This window comes from Balearica regulorum, chromosome 2 (genome assembly GCF_011004875.1).
Source record: "Balearica regulorum gibbericeps isolate bBalReg1 chromosome 2, bBalReg1.pri, whole genome shotgun sequence".
Classification (NCBI taxonomy): domain Eukaryota; kingdom Metazoa; phylum Chordata; class Aves; order Gruiformes; family Gruidae; genus Balearica; species Balearica regulorum.
The window spans coordinates 34,320,705-34,347,192 of NC_046185.1; the positions used below are offsets into that span (position 1 = coordinate 34,320,705).

Sequence of the window (26,488 nt, forward strand, 5' to 3'; positions counted from 1 at the left end):
TTACTTGTTCTTTTAACTGTGCTGAAATTCACTTGTTCATTCCTGTTTCTCTTTTTTGTCTCTTACTGAGAGAAAAACTGTTTTTCACCTTCACCCTTATAACTTTTGAGTTACTTAATAGGCTAAAAAGGTTTTTTGGAAGACCAAATATATTTCTACTTTCCTTTTCTATTATTTTGTTAGTATGCTCGGGAGAACTCTAGTGTATAAAGCTCTGATTCGTCAGATCACTTAATCCCAGGTTTAAATCTTTTTGAAACACACAATTAGGTGGGTGTTCTACTGAATCAGTTCTTCGAGATGTGATTTTCTTTTGTGAAAGTGATGTGGCTTATAATAAAATGAAGAGACCATCGAACTGGTTCAAAATTGTGCATTTAATTTCCTTTTTTTTTTTTTTCACTGTGCCTGATAAGATTAATATACCTATAAGTCTCAATATCATTTTATACAGTTTATTCAGGAGAAAGACATATATTGTCTCTTTGTCAGTTATGTAAGACCTAATACAAAGAACAACAAATTCTCTTGGTTATAGTTCAAGCATCTGCATATCAGTACGTTAAGCTGATTGACCTCAATGTGTCTATCTTTCAGTTTGTATAATCCTTATTTTGCCTTGATCACCTCTCTAAGCAACACATACAGAGTATGGTTGTGCAGTCTTTCAGCATTTATGGTCAGATGATCTCCTGATTTCTATCCTCTAGAGGAAGCATGAGTGATCTGTGGCCTATGCTGTTCCTCAACATGCTTCCAGCTCTCCTGAACCCTGGAGGATCTGGTGGACTTTTCCATTGGAAGAGAGGGCCACCATATGGAGCGCAGTCTCAAATTGAAACCCAGAGGCTCACACTGAAGCTCGCATTGAAGCTGGCTGAATGCATGAGGCCAAATACAGTGTCACACACATCCAGCTCTATTGCACTGCCCTTGAAGGTCTGGCTGGAAATAAAAATGTTTCCCAGGCATAGAGAAGCTGGCCAAGCCTGTAAGGCTTAGGAGATTAAAGTTAGTTCCAGGTACTCAGGTGGCATTGGTTTGTCAGTGTATCAGCTCTGGAGACAAACTGGCTCCAGATAACTCCCTCTTCTGATGTGTTTGTATGGACACAAGTGACAGAATCACAACAGTGCTCTGCTTTCACTGGGCCCTTGCTCTTTCAATTTTTTCTTGGACAATTTTGATTCATATAAGCCACATCAGCTGCCCAAACTACTCTTGCTATAGTAAATAAAGGAATTAAACAAAACAAAACAAAATCTTCATTCAACTCAAAACTAAGTCCAGAATTGCTGTGTTCATGAAGCTTCAAGTCAGGTCTTGAATATGGTTTCATATATCCAATCAGTCCTTTCTTCATGGCTAAGAATTGACCTTCCTTTCTAAAGAAAGAGTAGGGTAAGATGCCAGGCCATTATGGAAATGCATTTCTAGTTAGTGCCTTGAGGCCTTCCATCTAGTTACTTCAACAAGTGTCCCCTTAGTTCTTCTGGACACTCACTGGATGCCATTGCGGCAGTGTCCCCGCAGAAGGCTAGTTTAGCTGTACCGTACTTTACCACCATTTGGGGCACCAATGCAAATCTATCCTCTGGGAAAGATAAAAAAGTACTGGAAAGAAAAGGATCTGTGCTATACATTTTGTGTCACAGATGAATGCTTGCAAAGGTGCAGGGCTCAAATGAAAAGAAGTGGTTTAAGATGCATTAATTACAACAGAAAAACATGAATGGAAGGAAGGAAAGAAGGGATTATTTCAGTCAGTATATACTTACTAGAAACACAGGCCCACCAATCAACTGAATATTTGTCAGAGTGAAGCTGGCAGGAACCCTTTAAATCACCTTCCTTTTCCTTTGTTACCTCCTCTTTCAAGTTTTCTGGGATTTAGTAAATCATTATGAAGAGAACCGTATACTGTTGTCTGCTATTTTTTTATTACTAGCATGAGCTAGGGCATTTGAACAATTCACTGGGGACTATTGTTCCCAGTTTGTCCTAGGTACTGGTTTATGCCTATTTTCATTGGTGCCTTGAAGCGTTTCATAGTTTTGTTGCTTGCAAAATCAGCTGCAGCGCTATATTTACCTGCTCATTCTCACACAACAAATTCAATCAGCAGAATTCATTCAGCAGCCACTTGTTTATTTTTTGGTGGTGGTCAATTACACAATGACAATTGTCAGGACACTGGAACAAGACTGTGTCCCCTAACAGGGAGGTCAAATGGTATTTCAGCTGGTAAGTAGTAGAAGCTCAATTAGTACATGAATCATTTAAAACCAAAATGTCGATAACATTCTTTTGGGAGTAATCTTGCACTTGCAGAGGGATCTGTCTACTTAGCAAGGTAGCCTCAGGGCTGCTCTAACCTGTGCCTGAGGGCTGGCCCTGCACACAGCAGCCCCAGGGTGAGGGGAGGGCTTAGGGAAAAGTTGCTCTTCCTGTGCAATCCCTCCTTCCCTCCCCAAACTGGACCATGCACTTGGTCCAGTTCCTGGTACTATTTTTAAATTTACTTACTTCCTCCACCATGTCTGCATCTGTAGATGCAATCATCTGGATCAATTAAAAAGTCAGACTTAAAGATTACTCTGAAGAAAGCACTGAAAACTAGGTCTACAAAGGGATCCAACAGAAATGCATGCCTGTCCTGCACCGTGCAGCATAGGTGAAGAATACCAAGTTAGCACAGACATGCCTGGAAATGCTAGCTTGGGTCTGAAGGTAGTTTAGCCAAGTCAGTGCATTGTATTTTCAACCTTATATGTTGTACTGACACAGGTATAATTCTTGCAGTATGAAAGCTGGCATGACAGTGAGAGCCCAGAGGTGGCTCAGAGGCCACAGTATCATCCTGCATCACTGAATACAGATAGGACCAAATAGGGGCTGAGGTTCCAGCAGCCATCCTCAAAATTCTTCTTTGTCTAACACCAAGATGCCATAAAAAGGCTCCTAAGTTTTCACTTGTATACACAGCCGGAAGCATCTTAGCCTCAACAGCTTTTTACTTGATCAAGTTAATGGAGATCCACAGCCTGGTCAAGAAAAGGGATGAAGAAGGAGGCAACCTCCTGTTACCTCCTGTTCTGCCTTTTAGTTGCTAGCTCAGTGGTTGGCACACATGTGAACTCCCATGTAGAGATACCTGGACTAGGAATGTTTAATGTTCTGGCTCACTGCCCACTGCTCAAATTCTCAGCCTTGACTTAGGGGGTCTGTCCTTTCTTCGCTTGGGGACATATTTTAAATTATAACCATGGCAGCTAGTAGGCTAAATGATAAGTTCCCTGTGTTATCCAGTAGTAAATGATGGCAAGAGGTTTCATGCTTGTTCCTCAATGGGTGTTTGCTTAGAGAGACTGAGTGTCTCCACTCAGGATGCATCCCTCCCCAGCGCTGAGTGTTTGAGATAGGCCAGCGCCTTGAGCCAGAGAGAGATGCCGTAGATACAAATTGGGCTAGGGCTTCCACAAGAGAAAATATATCACTGCTACTATAAAGATCTCAGCTTACTCTTTTCAGTGATTTATATACTGCTAGTGTATAAACCTTTTTGTCCCTATATGAACTGTAAATGGTAGCCACATTTTTTTCAGATATGACAGTCTCATGCAGTAGGTTATTTTTTTCCATTAGAACACATGCCATTAAATCCATTATCCTTCCTAGTTTTCCTGTCAGTGCAATCTATCTCTTTGCTTTGCTACAGTTAATGCCACTATTAATTAATCTTAGCCTTAATTCATACCTCGTATATTTTTTAAAGTAAATGTAGAGCTTGTAATGAGCTGGACTGACAGATTTTGAGATGAAAGGCACAGATCCTCAGAGATACATGGGCACTTCATTACTATTTAGGTATCCTACTTCCATTGATTTCAGTAGTAGTTAGCTGCCAAAATATCTTTGAAGATTAGTGCAAAAGTTTAGATTCACATATTAGCTATAGCACAAAGTTCCCATCACTAGACTATATTTGAGGGGGACTGTGTCCAAAGGTGTTAGAACATAGTGCAAACTCTCATAGCCCATTCAGTCACAGACCTTGCTGCATGGATGTGAGTGTCACTCTACTTGCAAGCGTAGCTTTGTGATAGGACAAAAGTTTCTACCCAGCTGACGGCTGAGCAGTCAGTTCCACCAACGCTTAATACGCAGTTGAAAAGAACTACTTGCTCCCTTCAAAACTCTCACCAGTGTCCAGGGATAAAAATCACAATTTTCCATCTGTGAATACTTTTGTATTCAAAATGAGGAGGAGGTGGAGGAGCCCATGCAATTTATACAGGACACTTAGCTCAGTCTACACCTTGTCTTCTTACATTGTTTCCTGCGGATAGGAAAGAGCAGTCGTTCTGCTGGAAGTGGTTCTATTTATTAAAATACTGTGGCTGAAGCAGCAATAATTTGTATGATGGGCTGCAACACTGCACTATTTTCTGTTCTGCAGGGTGGCATGCAGTGGCATGCAGTCTGTCCCTACACAGCACAGTGTGCCAGAGTGAGCTCGCCTTTAAGCCTGTAAGCAGCTCCAATGAAGTCAGCCATGACTCTGAAGTTAAGCATTGCTTAAGTAAGTGCTCTGTTGGATCGGGTCAGAGTGCTAAGTGTTTTTTCAGATTGTATCTCAAATGTCTTAGCAGCCTGAGGAGCTCTACCTCATGCCCTGAGGGCGGCTGCTTACTCGTCTACACTAGGTTACTTGAGTGATACTCAGATACTCCTAATTTCTGTATGAACAGAGATGATAGGACCCCTGCTATCTTTCCTCAAGTTTGCTTTCTTATACAACAGAGTTTGTTCAAAGTCCAAGGTAGACTTGCTATGCTTTTTAGAAAAATTTTTCTTCCAATAATACTGTAATGTTTTATATTGTGTCATAATATTGCATTGTAATATTTTTCATTAAAAAAAGCAAAATTGATCATCCTAATGCATGAATAAGAATCATTCCAATGGACCAGCAACTTTAGTGGAGGCCGAGCTGTCTTTATTCCACAGACAAAGAGGCAGAAAGTAACTCCCTTCCAGTTGTAGCCCCGGCAGACATGCTGGAGCAGGCACTCTGCTGCTCCCTTCTTACATTAGGGGTCATCTGCACCACTTAGCCTCATTACCACCGAGGACACCAGTCACGTGGGACTGACCGAGCGCTCTCAGTTGTATTCCTCATCATCTGAAATGAAAGAATATTAAAGGAGCTTGACACTCTACTTCAAAGGTCAACAAATAACTCTCAGTGTCTCCATATATAAAGCAAATGACAGTGGACAATGGGCACTGCTTTGTCTCCTGTGCTGGTTGTAGTTTAAAGCAAAGTGACAGGAAATAATGAGGTTTAAATTGGTGAATTGGTTTGTGTGTACTGGGGATTAACCTGTAATACACATCGCAGCCAAATTACAGAACTTCAGAGAAGAGCAGCTTTAAAGCATTGTAGCACACAGCCTGACTGCAATGATACCTCATTTACAGAAATACTGGTATTCCTCATCACTGTCCCAGTCACGTCATAAATTTAGACTAAAATCTTAAACTATCTTGCAATAAAATTGAGTGGTATTAGAAAATGAACACTGCTGAAAACTGATTTTAGTAAGGTGAGTGGCAGGGAAAGTGAAATGCGTCAGCTAAGACCTGGTCTAAATGTTACATTTTTACTAATACCTCAGCATCAGTATTTATGAATGAAATAAAGTGCCAAGAGGCAAAGGGCAACTCATGCATTTATGACTTTTAAACAAAAGAATAGAATGAAATAACCGTGCTGCTTATATCCTTCCAAACACTCCCCATAACAATCCAGATCTAGATTGCACAGAGAAAATGAGTGGCAGCATATAGACCTTTGTGTCACCATATGTCTTCCTGTGACATGAGGAACTACCGTGCAGTCGCTAACATGTTCAGAGGTCATAAACTGTAGGTAGTGAGTTCAGCAGCAGTGAGTAACAGAAATGACGGGATGCTCTGCATCCTTCTAAATCTGCTGCTGTTTTCTCTTGCCCTTTCTAGTTATTCTAAGTGGGTGGGTTTTATTTCCCCAGGAAACTCAGCCTGAGCTCACATGAAATGGGGCTAGCAGTGTGACAACACGAGTGCTGTAAGCTTGATGGGTTCAAGGATTTTCAGGCACAGGATTCAATATAAATTAAGCTGTAAATAAATAAGGGCTCTTACTCTGGGAAAGATAAAATTCAGGTGAGAGAGGACAGAGCAATGCAATTAATAGTTATTACACTAAAGAACCTTTATTACCAGCAAATGATATTATTAAGTTTGAAGACAGTAATTTGAGCAAATAGTTCCATTCACATACTTTAGTTGAAGTAGGTCCCGTGAGTCTGTTTAGTGTGCTGATGGAGGCATATTCTTTGGGTCTGAGAGTTCCCACTGCTTTGGCCTTTTTCTGGCCTTTTAATATCTTTATTCACCACCACCACTCCCCCCCCACCAGGCAGAACATGAAGATGACGTCTGACATAGCACGGTCAATTCCAAGCATTTAAAATCTGAAAAGAGCACTCAAAATACCAGAAAGATTGGCTTGTATAAAAAATCAATAAGCTGAATTATTTCCAAATAAAAATAATATTCCTTCTGATTTTTCTGCGTGTAAATTTCATTGTTTGAGGAGGTTCTCTGTTAACTATGATGCCTTGAAGCTTGCTCTGACCATGACAAAAGAAAGCTTCCTTTTCACATAGTCGTACACCTCCAGAAGCTGAGGCACTGCAAGAGGCAATACTGCTGTGCAAAATGCAATACTGCTGTGTTAGTCCCTTGGCTGACTGCCTTTCTGTGTTCATCAAGCCTTCTTGAATCTATCCTCTCTAACTGGGTACCCTTGAGACTAACACAACTTTATTTTTTTAAGGGATTTTTTCCCCACTACTACCCCTATCTTCAAAGTGCAAATATCTCCTTAAGCAGGTGTTGCCTTCTGTAAGTCAAAAGCTGAAAGCTCCAAGGCTTTTCCAAAGCTTTTTCTTACTTTTTCCAAGTACCTTCCTCATGATCAGGGAGATGTGGATTCCTCTTCTGCCCTCAAGAAGGACTCCATCCTTATTTTCATTTTCAAATTATTTGTTGGTTAATGAGCAGCACCTCAGGCTGTCAATCTCTAAACAGACACAGTGTCACAGGGACAGAATATCTGCCTCTATGTATTTAATCACACGATGCAATTTTAATCAACCTGCAAAAAAACTCCCACATTAAAATAGGGGACAGATCATGCTACAGTTAAATTGTGATTTTGCTGTTGAGATAAAAAGTGGATATTAATGTTCATGTTGCAAAAGAAAAGTGTACTTCACAGTACATAAATTAAATATATAAAGTTTGTTATTTTATAATACATCTGTCTGCATATTTTAGAGTATTGTTCCATTTTATTACATTTCTGATCAAGACTAATGCTCATTAAAAAATCTAATATGACAATGAAAAATTTTATATGGAAAATTCTTGTCCTCTATTACAATTGCTATCTGCTCCACTTTTTGGAAACCACAGCAAATTAGTCTTCGGCCATGGTAATCTTAATTATATCTTGGAATAGATGATGTTGGAAATATATTGAATAAACTCTTTTGGTGAGATTGCCTTTGCCTCTTAATGCAAAATCTCTATGTTCATATGCTTGCATTATTTAAATTACAAAAGCCAGGCATCTGAAAAACGGGATGCTTTGTTGGGCAGTCATATTCATGAAAATTCATTCAATTATAAGGGGGGTCAAAAAATCAGGGGGGGAGGAAACTGCTTGCTGATCAAAATGTAACAAGCTGCACCGTTTCATTTAAGCAGCAAAATGCATAGTCTAAAAAAGAAAGTTTTATATGATCTCAGAACTGGATTTCTATGAATTTGTCATACTTTTACCTAGATAGCTGTTGTAACCCAATCTATTTAGTTGTTTTATTTCAAAAAGACAGGAAATAGGTGCTATTCTAACAGGTGACAGAAACACTCTGCAGATTGAGTGGCTGACGCTGCTTATGAAGGTGACAGATGAGAACATCACCAGTTCCAACGCTTCGCTTTTCTCCAAAGTTGTATCAAATTGAAACGTCGCGTCTGTACACAACTAAAAACTTGACCAAGTTTTATCTCATGTCACTTGGCCTGTGAGAAGTATGCAACAAAACATGACTTAGCATAATGGATCAGCTGCTACCACGATCACTTTGCAAGGTGACTCTGACTGCTGGCATCATATTAGCAGCTGGGTGTTTGCTTGTCTTGCAGTGTTCCCAGAGTCAGGGACCTTGCAGAGCTGCTCCAGAAAAAGTGGTCAGGACATGTGCACATGTAGTGCAGGTGATGCAACTGGCAGGTTCAGCTGTGCCACGTGCAACAAGATGCAATGACAAAAGGGGATTGGTGACAGTAAGCACTGCCATGGGCTACAGGAAGGGTCCTGTTTCACTCCCACGGCATTACTGTGTTTAAATTACACTGTTGTGGTTTAACCCCTGCTGGCAGCTAAGCACCAGGTAGCTGCTTGCTCACTCCTCCCCCTGCGCAGCTCTCCTTCCTCCCCCGGCAGGGTGGGGGAGACAATCAGACCAGTGAAAGTGAGAAAACTTGTGGGTTGAGATAAAGACAGTTTAATAAGTAAAGCAAAAGCTGCACACACCAGCAAAGCAAGACAAGGAATTAATTCATCACTTCCCATTGGCAGCCATCTCTATGAAAGCAGGGCTCCATCGCGCGTAACAGTTACTTGGGAAGACAAACACCATCACTCTGAACATCACCCTCTTTCTTCTTCTTCCCCCCAGCCCCTTATATGCTGAGCATGAAGTCATATGGTATGGGATATCCCTTTGGTCACTTGAGGTCAGCTGTCCCAGCTGTGTCCCCTCCCAACTCCTTGTCACCCCCACCCTACTCGCTGGTGGGGTGGTGTGAGAAGCAGAAAAGGCCTTGGCTCTGTGTAAGCACTGCTCAGCAGTAACGAAAACATCCCTGTGTTATCAACACTGTTTTCAGCACGAATCCAAAACGCAGCCCCATACTGGCTGCTATGAAGGAAATTAACTTTGTCTCAGCTGAAACCAGGACACACTTAGAGGAAGGGTCTTTGAGCAGTGATGATGGAGAATGTGCCCAGGCCTCCCTGCACTGCAGCCCTGTGGAGAGCCAGAAAACTGTCTGTGGGCACCTGAGGGCATGCTAAACTGCTGGGATGTTTCATGAACTGCTCAAGAAACGTAAATTATTCAGCTGTTCCAACTTAATCTGATGTTTGCAATGTACAGGTGATGTACCGGACCACAAACCAAACTATATTGAGCAAAGCTGTCTGATCTTATACCTCCACTGTAGAGGTTCTCATAATCTCTTCATGGAATTCATGGTATTATCAGATTTGTGAAGGCTTTCTTTCCTTCTTCCGTTCACTAAATTCCATTGAAAGACCATAGTACATCTTGTCATATATCCTATTAAAATATTTTTCTCTAACCACTCACTATCTCCTTTAAGTTCTTAAGGTAATTTAAGTCCCAGAGAAACATGTCCCTGAGCAATCTTTGTTGCTACATTTCCTTGAAGACAGTCAGGATTCTAAAATTGAAACAGCAACTGCTGTCTGCTTGATCAACCTACTAACAAAACAGCAGAAGAGGTTATGTGGGAGGCCAAACCCCACAAAGCCCCTGAGCCTAAGCAGACAAATGAGGTTCTCAACCATTCAAAGAGTGCCCTCTTGCTACAATAAGACTCCAAGAGACCAGCCACTGCTATTCAGATCCAAGTCAAAGAAATTTAAAAAATGTGGATTTCTAGGCTCTCTTTTCTAATCACAGAGCACAGCGTCTAAGCTTCAGATGAAATCACCCCTTCATCAGATTGGCTAAAAGAAAATCTTCAACACTTGCTGCTGTACATCCAATGAAGCACACTTCATCATGTTAGACATCGGTGGCATTCGCTCTTGCAAAAGGAAAAAATGGTGTCAGGCCTAGAATCATCATCAGTTGCAATTAAGATTAAATACTTCCCCCCCACCCCCCACCCCTAGGGAGAATAAAGGGAAAGAAGAAAGCTAATGGCTCTACACAAGGGACAATATGAAAAATGTAGACATTTGCAAACCAACAGAGAAGATTTATGAAAGACTTACTGGAAAATGTGGAGGTAATTATTTTCTTTCTGTATATTAGCATAAGTAACATAAGTATTGGAGGTGCACAACTTGAAATAGTCTGTTGGAAAGACATAAAAAATTTTAGTCAGTCATAGACTGACAGACATCCTTCAGGTGAGAACAGAACTGTCAAGTATACAAATATTAATCAAGAGGTATAATGGATTTTCTTCTTGTATTCTAAGAATGTTAAATTTTCTGTCGCAGAAAGTTCCTGGAACTCAATAAATACCTTCATCCACATTCAGAATTCCTTAGTTGTGAGGAATTTTGTACAGTGATTATAACTGAAAGCTAATATATCCATCTCTCTCTGTAAAATATACACTCCTGATTCACATACTGAAGCTGTTTGTACAGTTGATTTATGGAAATCCTTATAGAAGAGTCTGTCAGCACTTCATGGCATTGAAAATGTAGGAAGTTTTCCATGTTTTCTCCATTGTAGGCTGAAAAAAACCTCTTCTGTTCCCTAAAATCACTAACTTCCTTCACCCAATTCAGCATTTACAAGTAAAGGGCAGAGAATTCCTTCACCGGCCACTGACCCAAGTTTCTTGAAGGGATCTGAAGACCTCCAGCATTCAGAAGTGAAACCTTTTCTGTCTCCCACGGTATCTTTGCCCTGCAGCTCTCCAGGACAGAGCACATACGAGCAAAACCAAACAGCTCAATTAATTGTGTTATTACCACGCCCCAATCAAAAAAAACCCAACAACAAACAAACCCAACAAAACCCAAAAAAACCCCACATCTATTCAAAATCTACTCAAATGAGACATACAACTGAACATACTTTCCAAGGCTGAGGAGATACTGGTTATCTAAAAAAACCATATCTTAAAGAATCTTTCCAAAGTTTTCAAAGTCTTTATCTACGAAATAAGTAAATGCTTAGTTGTAACTAAATTAGCCTAAATAGCAATGCACTAAAGCAACAAAAGGGAATGATTTGTTAAGTTATCCTGATCCAGAAAAAAATTAAAAAAGGCTATTGAACTTATACTTCATTTTAAACACAGATGGAATTAAGCATGTGTTTCTATTCTTTTCTGAGTCAGAACTAAAAATTGAAAACCATAGCTATGTAATACTTTGCCATGTTACAGTAGAATCAACTAAAATGTTGCCATCATATTCTTTCATATGATTTCAATATCCTGCTTGAGTAGGGGGTTGGACAAGTTGACCTCCAGAGGTCCCTTCCAACCTCAGCCACTCTGTCTTGTGAAGTATACTGTAGAGATGAAAGCATGTTTCAGTTTTATACTTATTCATAACATAAGCAATATAAAGCATGGTCATTGTTTATGACAAATTATCACAAAATTACCAAAAGGCAAATGTGTCATTTGGATCATTCATTATTCTTTATTGAGCTTTTATGAAAAAAAGTCCATTTGAAATATTTCCAGCAACCATTTCAATTCCAAATGCTGAACACAAAAACTTGGTATCAGAGTTCAAACATATAAAGTTACATCTCATTATAATTTAATATTTAACAAAGCTAATCATTTCTGATTTTTCATAATTAAGTTTACAAAAATAATGTTACATTTATAAAATAAATCAGCTTTTCCCAATAAATTACAGTGGTGTTCTTTTTCAAAAAATGTAATATATCGTACAAAATAGATAACTTTTTGTCAGATAAAATACTAATGTATATTTTTCATCCAGTACATTTTGGCAGTGTGTGAAAACATTTTATTGTACACTTGATATCTAAAGTACAGTGTGAAAACTAAACCCTATTATGAACATTGCTTATATAAGGCAAGGGTGGCCAACTTGGGGATTACTTTTTATTTCCTTAAATGTTTTTAGTCAGACCAATACTGCCATGTTTATGCAACTGACTTAATTAATCTGACCCAGTAAAGTCATGCAGATCCAACTTGAGCCAAACACTCTTTCGATAATAAGTACACAAAAGTGACACCCATCAGTCAACTGCTCAGTATCTCTCATGCATGCTTTAACGTTGTGTTTCCTCACAAAGCGTTGGTGGCCAACTTGTAAAAATAGCACAGTCCGGATACCCCTAAAGTTAATGGCAAAACTTTGGTACTTTATTTTGTCATAAAAACTCATATGAAAAGGGACTTGTAAAAAGAGCAATGCATTGATAAAAAATAAATGGTGACTAGCAATAAGAAAAACACTCTAAAAAGCAAAAGGTAAACATTAAGAGCTACTGTATGCAGACTTTACAAAAGCAACTACTTTAAAATAACATAAAGAAACACAGCATCTACTTGGTGGTAAGTGTATTCTCACTAAAGCCTTTTGAATGTTCAGGTCAGCTCAGCATTTACTGTGTTGCATTTCCTGCCAGCAAAAATGTATCTGAAGAATGGTATCAGTTTGAGCAACTTTTAAAAGCCAGAGGTTTAACTACACCATCTTTGGATGCTGTGGTTAACGTAGATGCCTGGTTCAGGATGATCAACATCTCACCTTGAAGAATTTCTGACTCCACTATGTTTTCCCTTTGTAATAGTTCAGCAAACTGCAGTATTTTATTCTTTTTCCTCTGTTTCTCTCTTACATAACTTCAGGGAAGAAAGTCTACTTTAAAGTAGTAAAGGAAAATCATTGCTAGCTGGAATAAATAAAATGTGCAAAGTGGTGATTTTCTTATGACGTCAGTATTGTATGAACAACAGATCACTTTATATATCATAAAAGATCATTCTCAAAAATTGCAACTGAGTGAGCATATGCCCAAGAGAGCATGTGTCACAAGGTCCCCTTTGTGCAAATCCACAGAGGGTCCAAAGCCAGATGGGTTATTATAGACTTCAGACACAAAACTTAGTCAGTGTTGGATCCTCCCAGACTGGAAGGGAAGAAAGAAAAAGAGGAGAAGGGGGCTCATCACAGTAAGCCAATTCATCCCAAGCTTCTGAAAACTCTTAAAAATACAGAGAATGAGTATTTGGTGTGCTGGCTATCTTAAGGCTTGAAATACCATGGCTCAAACCAGGAACATCTTGAACTGAACTCAGGCACATCTGCTGCTTGAGTTAGTAAGCCATACCTCTCTAGACACAGAACTACTATGTAACTACAACTACTCGTAGGTGAAGTTTAGAGTGATTGCTGAAATATGCATTTGCCAGCTAGTTAGGCAAATAAACACAATGGCTACATTTACACTAGTAAATCAAACAGTACAAAGTCTGTTCTCCAGCCTTGAGGTCAAGTGGCATCGTTGGCCATATTCCTAGTTCCTCTGTGCCCCTAAAGTGAGGTGGCCATATTCAAAGCACCTCGTGGAGAGTGTCCTAGGCTGGCCTAATTCCCAAAATGTGCCCAGAAATTGTCTGGGAGAGAACTAGTTAGCCTTACCAAAAAGAATACCAGTCGCTGTTCTGCCTCTTAGGAGGAAAGGCTGAGAGAGCTGGGTCTGTTTAGCCTGGAGAAGACTGAGAGGGGAGCTCGACAACGCTTATAAATATCTAAAGGGTGGATGTCAAGTGGATGGGGCCAGACTCTTTTGAGTGGTGCCCAGTGATAGGACAAAAGGCAGTGGGCACAAACAGGAACACAGGAAGTTCTGTCTCAATAGGAGGGAAAACTTCTTCATTTTGAGGGTGACAGAGCATGAAAAGGCTGCCCAGAGAGGTTGTGGAGTCTCTTTCTCTGGAGATATTCAAAATCCGCCTGGACACGATCCTGTGCAACCTGCTCTAGGTGATCCTGCTTTAGCAGGGGGGTTGGACTAGATGATCTCCAGAGGTCCCTTCCAACCCCTACTGTTCTGTGATTCTGTGAATCTGTGAATTTAGCAACATGAATGCCTGCACGCATGCTTCGGCACTGTCCAATTGACTGATATAGACATTACTGTGTATGCACATTTTAATAAGTCCTCAAACATATTTGTATGTGGCAGGCCCTCTGATTCATACAAATAGGTAAGTAAGTAGTGAGGATTCAACTCTTTTGTTGATTTTTTACTTGAAAGAAATGGTTCTTTCAAATCAGGTTTTTTTTTCAATTATTTGGGTATTTCTGTCCATTATTTTCTCCATTTTATTTAATACATGCGCTATGTTTGGTAGCCTACTGTTTTACTATTTAAGGAATCTTGGCTTTTGTTTGATTAACCTGTTTTTTCATGTCTACAATTCACAGCTAAACAAGCACTAACCAGTTCCATCACAAAGAAAAAATTATATACACATCTAAAACAATAATATTAAGACAACAACCAAAACAGGAAATAAAAAATTAATCTGTGCAGTTAAAAGATCTAAAAATAACATCAACCTCTATACATATTTGTCGGACTGCAGTGTCCACAGTTACAGTTGTACGTGGCAGTCAGAACAGTGAGTATTACTTTCCAACTCATGAGGTGTTTTAAGAAACACCCACAGTCGTGGCTGCTGAGGAAGCAATTTCCTTTATCATCCTGAGATTTTAAATGTGCAAGTGTCCTACCAATTTATCTAGTGCATAAAAAGGAAGGAGGGAAGGGGCAGGGGGAAGGAAGGAAGGAAAGAAGGAAGGAAGGAAGGACGGACGAGCAAGACAGAGAAACATTATCACAATGGTTTTTGTTTCAAAATAGATTGCTGTGCAATGACTGAAGCCTGATTTGTAGACATTTTGTATTCTTGCCCAGAACCTTGAGGAGGGGAAGGTAATGGAGTTTCTGGAGTTGCTGAAAAAATAATATAGAAAGAATTACGTATTTTTATATTCTGGCCTACTCTGCATACACACACACCTACTACGGCCCCAAAAGGAAGTTCTGTTACATTTGGCATGCTAGATAAATAGGATATTTTAATTATCAGAATTTTTAGTTTATTAAAAATTATGCATGTGAAACCAAAGATATATCTGAATGGTGCTGAATTTTAAAAATTAGATTAATTTCAGGTCAAAGTTTCTCACTTAACACTGTTTATAAACATAAGTTTTTAATGCACAATTATTTTAATTTAAGAATAATGATGAAATAACTCTATAAGCACTGACAGGGCACCATTCTAATTAATATTTTTAACTGTAACAGTGAAATGTTATGACAGAAGGGTAACTTGCAATTACTTACAAATCTGTTCTGTATGTACAGGAGCAGACATTGAACTTATGAGGATAGTTTGGCCCGTTAATGGATCTTGGGCTAAGTGAGGATGTACTGGATGATGCAGATGACTGGCATCATTAGAAGTACCTGCAAAAATAACATGAGCACATATCAATTCAAAAGCGCATGTTGTTGCCAGCGACTTATACTGCAATAATTACATTTCTGTAGAGCAAATATTTTGATTGGCAATTTGAATAATTGCCTCTGGGTATTCATTAAACAATTTAACCAGACTTCAACCAGATTAAGCACTGTGTTTATTTTCCCTGTTTTGACTGCATTAACAGTGGATTTCATGAAATATTTGTAAGGATTCTTCTATCTGCCTAGGGAATTGTATGTCTACATACCTAGCAATGACTAAGAAGTACACAGTACAATCTGAGGTTGTAGGACTGTAACAAGATGAGCAGCCAAGACAAGAAGACTTTAGTTAACAATCATATCACTCAAAGCTCAGCCAGCAAGGCAGTGGTCGAAGTACTTGCTTACATCTTCCTCAGTGTCCCAGTATGCTAAATTCAACATAATACAACATGGTAAATTTAACAAGTTGTTAGCTTACCTCCCAGTAACATTTCCTGAAGCAAACTGTCAATTTTAACAATTCCAAATAGTTTAACCAATTGTATTTGCTCAATCATTTGCCAAGTGATGCTCTGGAGTGTAGGCAGTAGAAGCAGAAGTTCTCCAAATCTTCCTCGGGAGTCATACTGACGGTCATTAATATAATCCTCTAAACTGATTTGGACTTGGAACCGCATGTGCTTAATTTTCATTGGATTACTCAGGCCCTTTGCATCTTAAAAAATGACAAAAAACATAAAGTCAAGGCAGATTATGATTTTGGAGGAGCAACTTACTTGTCTTCATTTTATTTTTTTCCATCCATCTAGATAACGTGAGTAGATGCTACATGAACAAAAATGACTTTCAATATAACACGTATACAACAATTCTGAGAAATATTTTCAAAAAAGTACCTGGATCAAAAAACACAATTGCTTTCAGGCAAGCATACTCATTGTCATCTATTTGAATTTCCTGGAAGGGTCGAACTAGTTCATCTAGAATTCGATTTGCCACGCGGCTGATCTCTACTTCCGTACTGTTGCGATGTATTATGTAATTGTTGCCTTGGAAAGAAAGAATGCCAACATATGGATTAATATAAAGACTTTGATGTAACATACTAGATCTAGCCCATTTTCAAAAGCACCTTTTATTTTGCTTAATCAGATTATTTTTTTTAAGTAACAACTCCCCTTTGTATCATACAAAACTGTTCTTTGCAAGTAGAGTATGTGCAAAATACAGCTGTCACCCAGTAAATAATCTGTGCATGTAAATATGCCAACATGTACAGTTACTGATTAGTCCACAAGACTGAGGTCCATATTTGAATGCACAAGCATGGAGCAAGTAGGCCTTTATCTTTACATAATAGATAAATATAATGGTAAACTGATCTTAAAATTTCATTTTCCCCCATTAAAACTATATATTCCAAGTTGAATGATCAGGATTTGTCAACGGACAAAGAAGCCTTCTTCTAGAGGAGGCACCAGGAATGTTTCTAACAGATGTTTCTGCTACTTCTAATAAAATTTAGAAGCATCTTAAAATTTTCAGTAAAGAATGAATTTTCCCTGCTCTTTTAATTTTATATATTCATATTGGGGAAGTCTCCATCATGGCATCTTAATTCACCTTCTGTCCAGAAATCATCTAACATAAGTGGTGAGAACAATGGGAAAGCCCCAGAGTTTCTAGAAGCCACCAAGCGGTTTTTGAAAAAGGAAAAAAAAAAAAAAAAACCCAAAAAAAAAAGCTGATGATTATATCACAAGAGATCCATGCCAAAATGACTCATAAGCTACACAGGTATCTTCCTCCAAATATCAGAAATAAGCCTTCAAGCCTCAAATTGTTTTTTGTTTCAGTATATATGCTGATGTTGGTGATTTTGACTATAATTTTCTGCTTATTATTTTCTCATTATTTGTCCTGATTACCTACTAATCCCAAAGCTGCAAATATTTCCTTTTTATGTCTGTTAATTTTGTCAGTAAAACTGTGTCTAGAGAAAGAACTAGGTTAAGAAGGTCATTTGTATAGTTTTTAATTTGAAAGGATTGCTGGTTAGAGTAGTATCTCCAGAACAAGCCCTTCCTGTCCCTTTAATGTTATGATATGTGTAAAAATAAATTCAAGCTGCTTAAGACCTATGAAAAGGCAAGCCCAAAGAGGAAGGAGAACAAGTAGTGGGAAACTCCCTTGTACCACATCACCAGTGAAGAAACTAGTTTGATTCCATATTCTGCATAGTCTTGCCTCATGTCAAAAATCCTGTCGACAAAGACATACATGCTTTCTCACAAAAGAGCCCAAGTGCTGCACATGTTTAATGAGACCATTTTTGGCAGAGTGCACTTCAGACTGTGAGAGCAGTGTGCCAAACAATGCTAACAAACGCCTCATCACGTCACTATACACACAGGCACTCATCCCATCATATTACTCTGCCTCTCTCGTACGAATGAAGGGAAGACATGGTTCCACCATGCGATGACATCCCCTTCCTAACAGCCATGCTCTCTTTATATAACCCAGTGAAGGAGCCATTTCAAGTGACCAAGAATAAGCCTATGCAGGTGTGACTCCTCACCGTGCCATGGATGTACCCGTCTCCAACATGGCAGGGGGCAACAGGCATGCTGTTTGTATGATGGCCAAGTGGTGACTGACAAGGCAACAGTGAGAGGCCTCTTGGGAAAGTGAGTTGCAGGGAACAGGCTATCCAATTTTCTAGCCTGCAGGGTCTTCTCTGACTATGTCTGAAAGGCTCTTGGGAAAGGTCTAGATAAATGATTTTTATGAAGACTGAAATTAGTACATAGGCCACAGGTTGGCTGCTCCTTTCTTAAGCAAAAGGATTTTTGTTGGGGGTTTTTTGTTGTTGTTTTGTTATGGTTTTTTATGGGAGACAGGTGGAGAAAAGATGCTAATGTAAGGAGACAATTCAGCAGGAAACCCCTTAAGTCGCAGTTTCTGGTATCCAATAAACCTTTACCTGTATTAACTCACAGGAAACTGTCCACCTGCTTTTGCTGGAACAGGGCACGTGACATTATGTCATTAATAGCTAATTAGCATTCACAGAATGCATTGCTTTGATTGTGCCAGAACAGTTGTCCCACTTAAGTGATTACATGGTTGCTAATGTACTATAACATCATCATTATTAATTAAAACAAAACCAATATTTACCTAAAAGTAAAATGTCCTTATACACCATGGACCGTTTCGCTGCTCCAAGCAACAGGTGTTCCCCAGCATGTGCTCTTAGCAGGGCAACCTCAAGAGAAAAACAGCACACTCATTAGAAGATAAAGCAGTAAGTTCCAATAAGGGAAAAAGAAATGAGGATGCGTATTACCATGAGTGTATTCAGCTATAGGCACATGTTTAAGACTGTTAAGATTCTAATGTCAAATGTAAAGTGAATTTAAAGACCTTAGCATTGTACTAATAGCACACTATAATTAAATTTATCCTCTGTCACTTCTAGCATTTGGTCTAGGTTTTAAATGTATAGCTCTGCAAAATAATACTTGCATTTATTTCCTAGTGCCTATTCCCTCAAAGTTTTCTCTGGAATTTTAAGTTGACACTAAAGACTTTGGTGGGCTGAAGTGAACAGTTACGGTAAATTCGGCACTGTCGGTGTTTCATTTTTCTCACCTTGAACCAAAAATTTATGTGGCACTTTTAAAAGAACTTTTTCCCCCAAAAAGCCAGATATACTAAAATATCCACTACTGTCAACAAAGAAGAAACCTAAATCATACCAGGAAGGCACTTCTTAAAAATATGGTCATTAGTTTACTCTCTGTCACCTATTTACTTTCCTTTGGTTTTAATGTCTGTAACTTCAGCGCTGGCCTCTATTTCCTCAAGGAACTGCTCTCTTGGCAAGTAATTCTTTTCTTAAGAATCCAAGCCAATACTTTATGAAAGATGTAAAGGTAAACAGCACCTAGGAATACTTAATATGTTAAGACTTTTCAGGATCTCAGTAGAGTTAACTGCTCTGCTCTGGTCTGCTCTATGGTTTGTAAATCAGGCTGATTCCCAGACCAGGAATCGTTTGTTCAAAACGACATGGTTTATTTTATAACTAAATGTACAATACCCCTTAGAAAAAGGCCATCACAAATGAAAAAGTGGCATTTGTTGTAACTCCCAATACCTTTGACACTACTCTTCTAAGGTACTTAAGTTTCTGGAGTATTTCACAACATGTACTCTTCAAGCACTGCAGGGATGTTTTATCTTTCTAAGCTGATACTTTTTTTTTTTTTTAATACAGACACAAACTTTTTAATGAGGTCTGATCCTTTCTCTTTTCCTTCACACCATCTTAGCAATAAAAACAGCAATATTTTTGCTTGGTTTTGTTGCCCTTGTGTAACTAATGCATTTAAAATTCTCCTTCTTTCACATGAACAGATTTTTAACTTATTCCAGTATGTTGAGCTTGTGCACACATATCATATTCTGTAGGTCTGCATAGACATCATTAAGATTCTATTTTGTGGGGTCTCCTGTGGCCTGAAACACCTTCATATTCCTGAGGACGAGTATAAGAGGGAATGAGATCAGTTTGAGTCTCAAACCCATGGATGATCTAACCCTCCTTGCAGAATTTTGTTAAAAACTGAGAAACTGAAGAATCAAAAAGGAGGAATTACTCAATCCCACTTCACAGAGTCATTTTCAAGCTGAATCAGATTTTGGTGGACTGGAATCAAGTGATGCCGAACCACGAATTAACCTCCTGCCCAGGTGGCCGGTGAGAGAACTCCTTACTGCAACATGGAGACACTGGTTCTGAGTGTGCCAGTACAGCTTACTCTGAAACCCAGTGATATATTAGGATATATTACAGATGCAACGATAGATCAGACGTCTGTCATAGAAACCCTTAAGAATTTTCAAGGTTTGATGCTTTTTTGCCCCACGTTCATTATATACAATATAACTTTAGTACACCGTATTATATGAAAGAACATTTGCTATAGATTCATATCAGTATGTTTGACACTTGAGATTCTAATGGCTTTTATTATTTGCAAGTAGAGAAGACCGGCTTCAAATTAAATAACACTCTGTCTTAAAGAATATTATAATGAAAGATGAACATGAAATAAATACTCCGCAAGGTCAGAAAAAAGAATGTCTTTTTTACAAGTTTTTTTTTAATTTTTGTATGCAGCTTGGTGTCTCTGCTTCCAAAAGAATACAGACAGTATACTGGTTTGCTGCTTCTTTTTGTTAATGTTCTACAGCCTTATCGATTTCCTCTGGGGTTTTTTTGTGGTGGTGCTATTTCAAAACTTTACAAAGTTTTAAGATGGTGGGTCTAGCACCCAGCTCTATTTGATCACACAAAAAATGACTGTTTAATCATAAAAATTAAATATCACAGAAATAACAGGACACTAATTGAAGTTCTTTCTTTGGTCTCCTCTTATACCTGGTCATCCAGCGGTAATTCACAGAAGCCTGGAAGATATTTAGCCCATTCCACCAGGACCAAAAGCTGTTGCTTCATAGATTCACAGACATCACTAATACCCGCAATTTTCTTAACATTTATGTCAGTGCTAGCACCAGGACTGGAGACTGAGATCTGGCCATAATGAGAGAAAAAATTAACAATGTTAAATTTCATATAATTGCATTTTCACTGGTTAACATCATATTTAAGAAAAAAATCACAGCAGTAGTCATGCATACCTTTGAGATATTCCTTGACCATATGGACCATTAGTCTGCACATAAATTGTAAAATTTTATTTCTCATTATTACCAGTGTATATTACAGTATGTTAAAAATTACACTATTCATATCATGATATAATATCTTCTCATTCCAAAATGCTATTTTTAAATACACCAGAGCCCTTATTATTTGTAGGGGGGGTGAGTGGGTTTTTTTATTCCTTTAAAATGGTTGACATTTATTTCATTTCAGGGGGAAAAAAAAAAAAAAGAAAAAAAGCTCATAGGGGCATGCAGTAACATTAAGGGCAAAGGAGAGAGATAAAGGGGTAGCATGTTCTTCTACTGAAAAGATAAGTATCATTAACTTTAGAAGGTAAACCAGGGGTTTTTTAGTGCCTGGAGGAGAATGGTTTGTAATGATGAAGCAGCAGTATAGGCAGAGGTCTGAGACATTTCAGAGCAAATGTAAAAGATATGAGTGTGCATTAGACCACCTGCAGTGAACAGTGTTCTGTGAAATAAGAAGAGCGCAATATCTTTCTGGGCCTGAAGCTGGGGCACTTTCACATAATCACTGAGCCAAGTCTTGAAATTCTTAATGACTTCTCAAGGAAAGGAACAAAACCAGGCTTGCTCTTAAGCCAGGCAGGAAAGACAACTTAAGATAAAACCAAGCCTGGGAAGGTTAGTTTATAGCTGCTATCATACCAAGGAAGGAAAAAAAAAAAAAAAAAAAAGGAAAAGGAAAAAAAAAATGAGGAGAAGGAGAAGAAAAGGAAAAGGAAAAGGAAAAGGAGGAAAATGAAAGGAAAAAGGAAAAAGGGAAAAGGGAAAGGGAAAGGGAAAGGGAAAGGAAAAGGAAAAGGAAAAGGAAAAGGAAAAGGAAAAGGAAAAGGAAAAGGAAAAGGAAAAGGAAAAGGAAAAGGAAAAGGAAAAGGAAAAGGAAAAGGAAAAGGAAAAGGAAGAAACAGAAAAAGAAACAGAAACAGAAAAAGAAACAAACAGAAACAGAAAAAGAAAAAGAAAAAAGAAAAAGAAAAAGAAAAAGAAAAAGAAAAAGAAAAAGAAAAAGAAAAAGAAAAAGAAAAAGAAAAAGAAAAAGAAAAAGAAAAAGAAAAAGAAAAAGAAAAAGAAAAAGAAAAAGAAAAAGAAAAAGAAAAAGAAAAAAGAAAAAGAAAAAGAGAAAAAGAAAAAGAAAACCACCACCACAACAACAAAACTCTACCACTGTACAAGGCCTATGAAACTGCCTTTCACCTTATGTTTCATTATAGAAAGCATACTCAGGAAATTCTGTATTTTGATTATCTTCCCCACCCTCAAACAAAATAATTGTTTGATCTTCCAATACTGTATACCTACAAATTTCAGGATGGCAGATGCTATTTAGGTTGACACCAGATCCCCTTCATTTCCAGATAACATGTTAAATCCCCCAGTGGGATCTACGGTGAAACCATGGGTCGTCAAAAGGAGCTGCACTTCTGAACTAAAGCTCAGTACTTCCTACATAATTCAGTAGTCTAAAACACTAAAAACAGCTTAGATATTAATGGCTGTTAACCAGCTGAACATTAGTTCTCAGGGAAACACAGCAGCTAGGCAGGTGAAAAAATCCTCAGGCACATAATTCAAAGGCTGTCTTGCAGGAAAAAGGTTAGAGGTATTGTCTCTTTGTAGATAGAGCATTTGTGAAATCCCTGCTGTAATCATGAGTCCATTTCTGGTATCTGTTCTACAAAAACGAAGTTGAAAATACTGAATACAGGTCAAAGCTACCAGAATGATTCATTCTAGAAAACCTTCAGTACAGAAAGAGAATAAAGAAATTCAACATACTTCATTTTTTTCCAGAAGAGTAAGAGGGGTCTTGATCATGATTCAAAAGTACCTACACAGAGAAAAGAGTTCTGATAGCAGGAGGTGCTCTGACCTACCAGAAAAAGATACCACCATGCACCAACTAGAAGTTAATTCAAGAAGGTAAAGAACAGGCAGATTGTTTAACCACTAGACTTACTGACTCATTAACTTAATACATTGTCCCTCCTTTAATATCTTTTAAACAAAGCTATGCATCTTTATAAATTACACCTTATAGGACAAATTATAGACTGTGCTGAAATTACTTGGTGATCTTCTGCTGGGGATTCATGGGATGACTCCCATGGAGTTCATTATGAATGCCTAGGGTTGCATGTCTTCACAAGGATATGAAGCTGTGAACTTTCCTATTTCTATTTCTCTATTGCTTTAACTTGCCTCTCATTTCTGAGGTGCAACACAGGAATTGCTGACTTCATAGAATCATCTCACCCAACCTTTTGTGGGAAAGGGAGCCTAGGTGAGATTATGTAGCACCCTGTCCAAATGCATCTTGAAAACCTCCAGTGATGGGGAGTCCACCACATCCATGGGAAAGTTCTTCCAGTGATTGATTATTCTCACTGTAAAAAATTTCTTTCTTATATCGAGATGAAACCTCTACCAGTGCAACCAATAATGACTTGATGAACATGACAATGTAACACTATATCCCTACCATCTTGAGAACCATCAGAGACACATGCCTTTAATCCTATGAGAGACCAGACTGTCCCTTTCATGTTTACACAATCCAGGACGCCTCTCCTGGGTCTGTAGGAGAAACATTGTACTTGGACAATTTTCCCCTGTAAGAGATGTTCAGGGTCAAAAGAGTTCATTTCCCCTATTTTAATATGAAAATTTTAAAAGGGATGAATGCCACCTTCTTCCTCATTTCACAGCTGAAGGACTTGGCCAAAGATTTGTGACACTACCACCTTCTCCAAGTTTCTCCTCAGGACTGAACTCATCTTACAGACTCTATCAATTGAGAGAAAACCAAGGACTTTTAAGACTACTTTTCCATCATGTTAATGCAATCTCTTGGTCTTTGACACCAAGATTGTATCTTCACATAAGCTTGGCATAGTGGGAGCAATTCACTCCTACTACAACATACCAAATAATAAGTAGAATAAATTTGTGTGTATACACAAGGTGATGTTTTAGGCCAGGAATCTACTAGCTGAAAAGAACTTTTTGGCAGGAAAGGCTGAGGATGTGATTCTGTAAAGACAGCTCTTATTCCTGAATTGCATATACCAGTTGGAAATGATTAAGGGAGTAACACCAAAAAAAAGCACAATAAGCAAGTTCAAAGAATTACTAAGGAGGGAAAAATAGGTATATTTTTCATACTGTATAGGTATGAAAGGTAGGAAGGTCCATTATGTTCATCTAGTCTGCCCAGACATGCAATATGTGCCAAAGACTATCACGCAGTAATTCCTACATCAATTCTTTACAGACAGTTCCACCCTAAGAGAGATGCTGATAAAGGACGAGATTACAAAACATTTGGGGATGTATAAATCAGTCAGCATGAAATCATAAAGGTGGCAGTTAAATTCTAAGTTAGTAAGAGGTGCAAGAATGCAGAATCAATGACCATGATTTATCTGAGGTGCAGAAAAGAACTGGAGACTGTTCCATTCAGGAATTGATTGGATAGGGAAAAAAAAAAAAAAAAGGAAAATGAAGTTCAGATGAGACAAAGAAAATTTAAAAGTGAGATGTGAACAGAGTCTGCAGTTGGAACACTTCTGTTTGCCTTATTTATAATGTCTACGGATATTAAAAATGGGATTTTCAAAAGAATGTAAGGAAATGAGTGTCCACACCCTTTTGAATGTAATGGCTTTGGACAATTTTTTCCCTAATGTTTCATGGGAAAGCCAGCTTCAAGGATAGATAGATGCCACCAGCTGTCTGAGACAGCAACTGATTTAAAAGCAGTAAGAACTATAAAGCTTTATTAAGAAAGGTGCCTAGAACATATTGTCCTGGACAAAGTAGAATTTTTTTTTTTTTTTTTTTTACTTTGCTTTAGGAATGTATTCTATTACTCATTCTTTCACTGGGAAAACGAAGCTTTTGGGTGTATTTTGGAAACAGAAAAAATAATCTCAATAATTATATTTAATACAACAAGAAACTGAACAGTATTTATCTTTAGAAAAAAATAGTCTTAAAGCCATCAAATAATTTTGTGGTAGATCTCAGTACCTGACGAGAGAGTGCCTCAGCTTGTGACAATGTGCTAATAGAGGGAATGTTGCAGCCATCAAAAGTGGTTCTTCTTGTACTTATCCTGTCCCGTTCATTTTGTACAGCTGGAAAAGAATAATCATCTCATTTATTGATTTGTAGACATTGCCACATAATATCATTTCAGAAGTTTACTAGATAACTATAAGAATCGAAAGGTATGACATTCAAAAAAGACCTTGTGCTTTTAGCTCTGAGTAATGAGGAAGGATGACAATACATGTTTATGGTCTTTATCTGTATACTGTTTGCCTGTAAAAACTACGTATAACTAGTTGTAGATAGATACTGAATTATCAGCACTTTTGTGACTGGCTTTACTACAGTTAAACCTCTTTTTTCCTTTGAACTTGAACACATGCTGTTGTTTCTTTATTTTAACCGATTTACTAAGTGAGGCTTGATGATAATGGTAGAAATGGACATCTCCAGACTGATGAACAGGTCAAAGGGTACAGCATCACCAGTGACAAAATGTCTCAGTCAGAGGAAGCGTGAAAGCCCTACTCCTGCGAGAAACCCTGTGAGAAACCCTGAAACAGGAATGGATCATGAACTTAATCCACTAGTAAGATAATTTTGAAACTTAAATCTCATGCTCCTCCTCAGTGACATTGCATTCCTAGCCAGTTTACAGGACATTAACTAAGTTTGGGTTTGTTTTTTTCTAAAAAAAAGCACACCAAAAAAGTTTCAGGCTAGTAAGTTTTGTCTCATGGGGTCCAAAAAAGGCAGTTGAAAGGGCTTTGGGTAAGGAATCATTAATCAGCACATGCAAGGCTTATGAAGCAACAAGGCTTACTTCTGAATTGAAGGAAGAAGAAAAAATAAAACTATCAGTCAGATTCATCTAAAACCTAGATCATGTCCAAGGTTAGGCCAAGGAGAAAAGAAAAGAAAAAAAAATAAATTGTGCTGATCAAAATCTTTTTATTGCACAAAGAATCTCATCATCTTTTAAGAGCAGCAGCTTTATTTCCAAAGAAATGTTTGCTATTTTGTGGGAAACAATCTGCATTACAGAATTTAGGAGTACCACCAAAGGCTTCAATAAAAAAAAATAAAATATTCTATACACTGAATAGTTTTCAGGGTTTATCTGAACAATCCACGTAGTTTATTTCAGAGGTGTACTAACTTTTTGCCAAGGACACTCACTGATGGGCCTTTTATTAAGGTCACAGTAAGAAATGTGCAGTGATAAACACAAAGTGCTAAATGTTCATGTAGACAGGAAACAAAAAATAAACCTTTTTTAAAAGAATGGAGAAAAAAAAACATTC

The 26,488-nt window shown here is 38.1% G+C and overlaps 1 protein-coding gene across 4 annotated transcripts in view; it reads right to left on the reverse strand.

The window, feature by feature from the left end:
- Nucleotides 1-11,514: 11,514 nt before the first annotated feature.
- The window catches only part of HNF4G (hepatocyte nuclear factor 4 gamma), a 66,135-nt gene continuing 51,161 nt past the window's right edge, over nt 11,515-26,488 (reverse strand). For 3 of the 4 annotated variants that reach the window (XM_075743856.1, XM_075743857.1, XM_010304516.2), the window contains 7 exons: nt 25,164-25,270; nt 20,821-20,976; nt 18,552-18,639; nt 16,265-16,417; nt 15,847-16,083; nt 15,243-15,365; nt 11,515-14,846 (listed from right to left, as the gene is read on the reverse strand). In XM_075743856.1, the coding sequence (XP_075599971.1) occupies nt 14,728-14,846; nt 15,243-15,365; nt 15,847-16,083; nt 16,265-16,417; nt 18,552-18,639; nt 20,821-20,976; nt 25,164-25,270 (983 nt within the window). In that variant the 3' untranslated portion in view covers nt 11,515-14,727. The remainder of the gene's footprint in view (nt 14,847-15,242; nt 15,366-15,846; nt 16,084-16,264; nt 16,418-18,551; nt 18,640-20,820; nt 20,977-25,163; nt 25,271-26,488) is intronic. The other variant, XM_075743855.1, reaches the window with a different exon arrangement.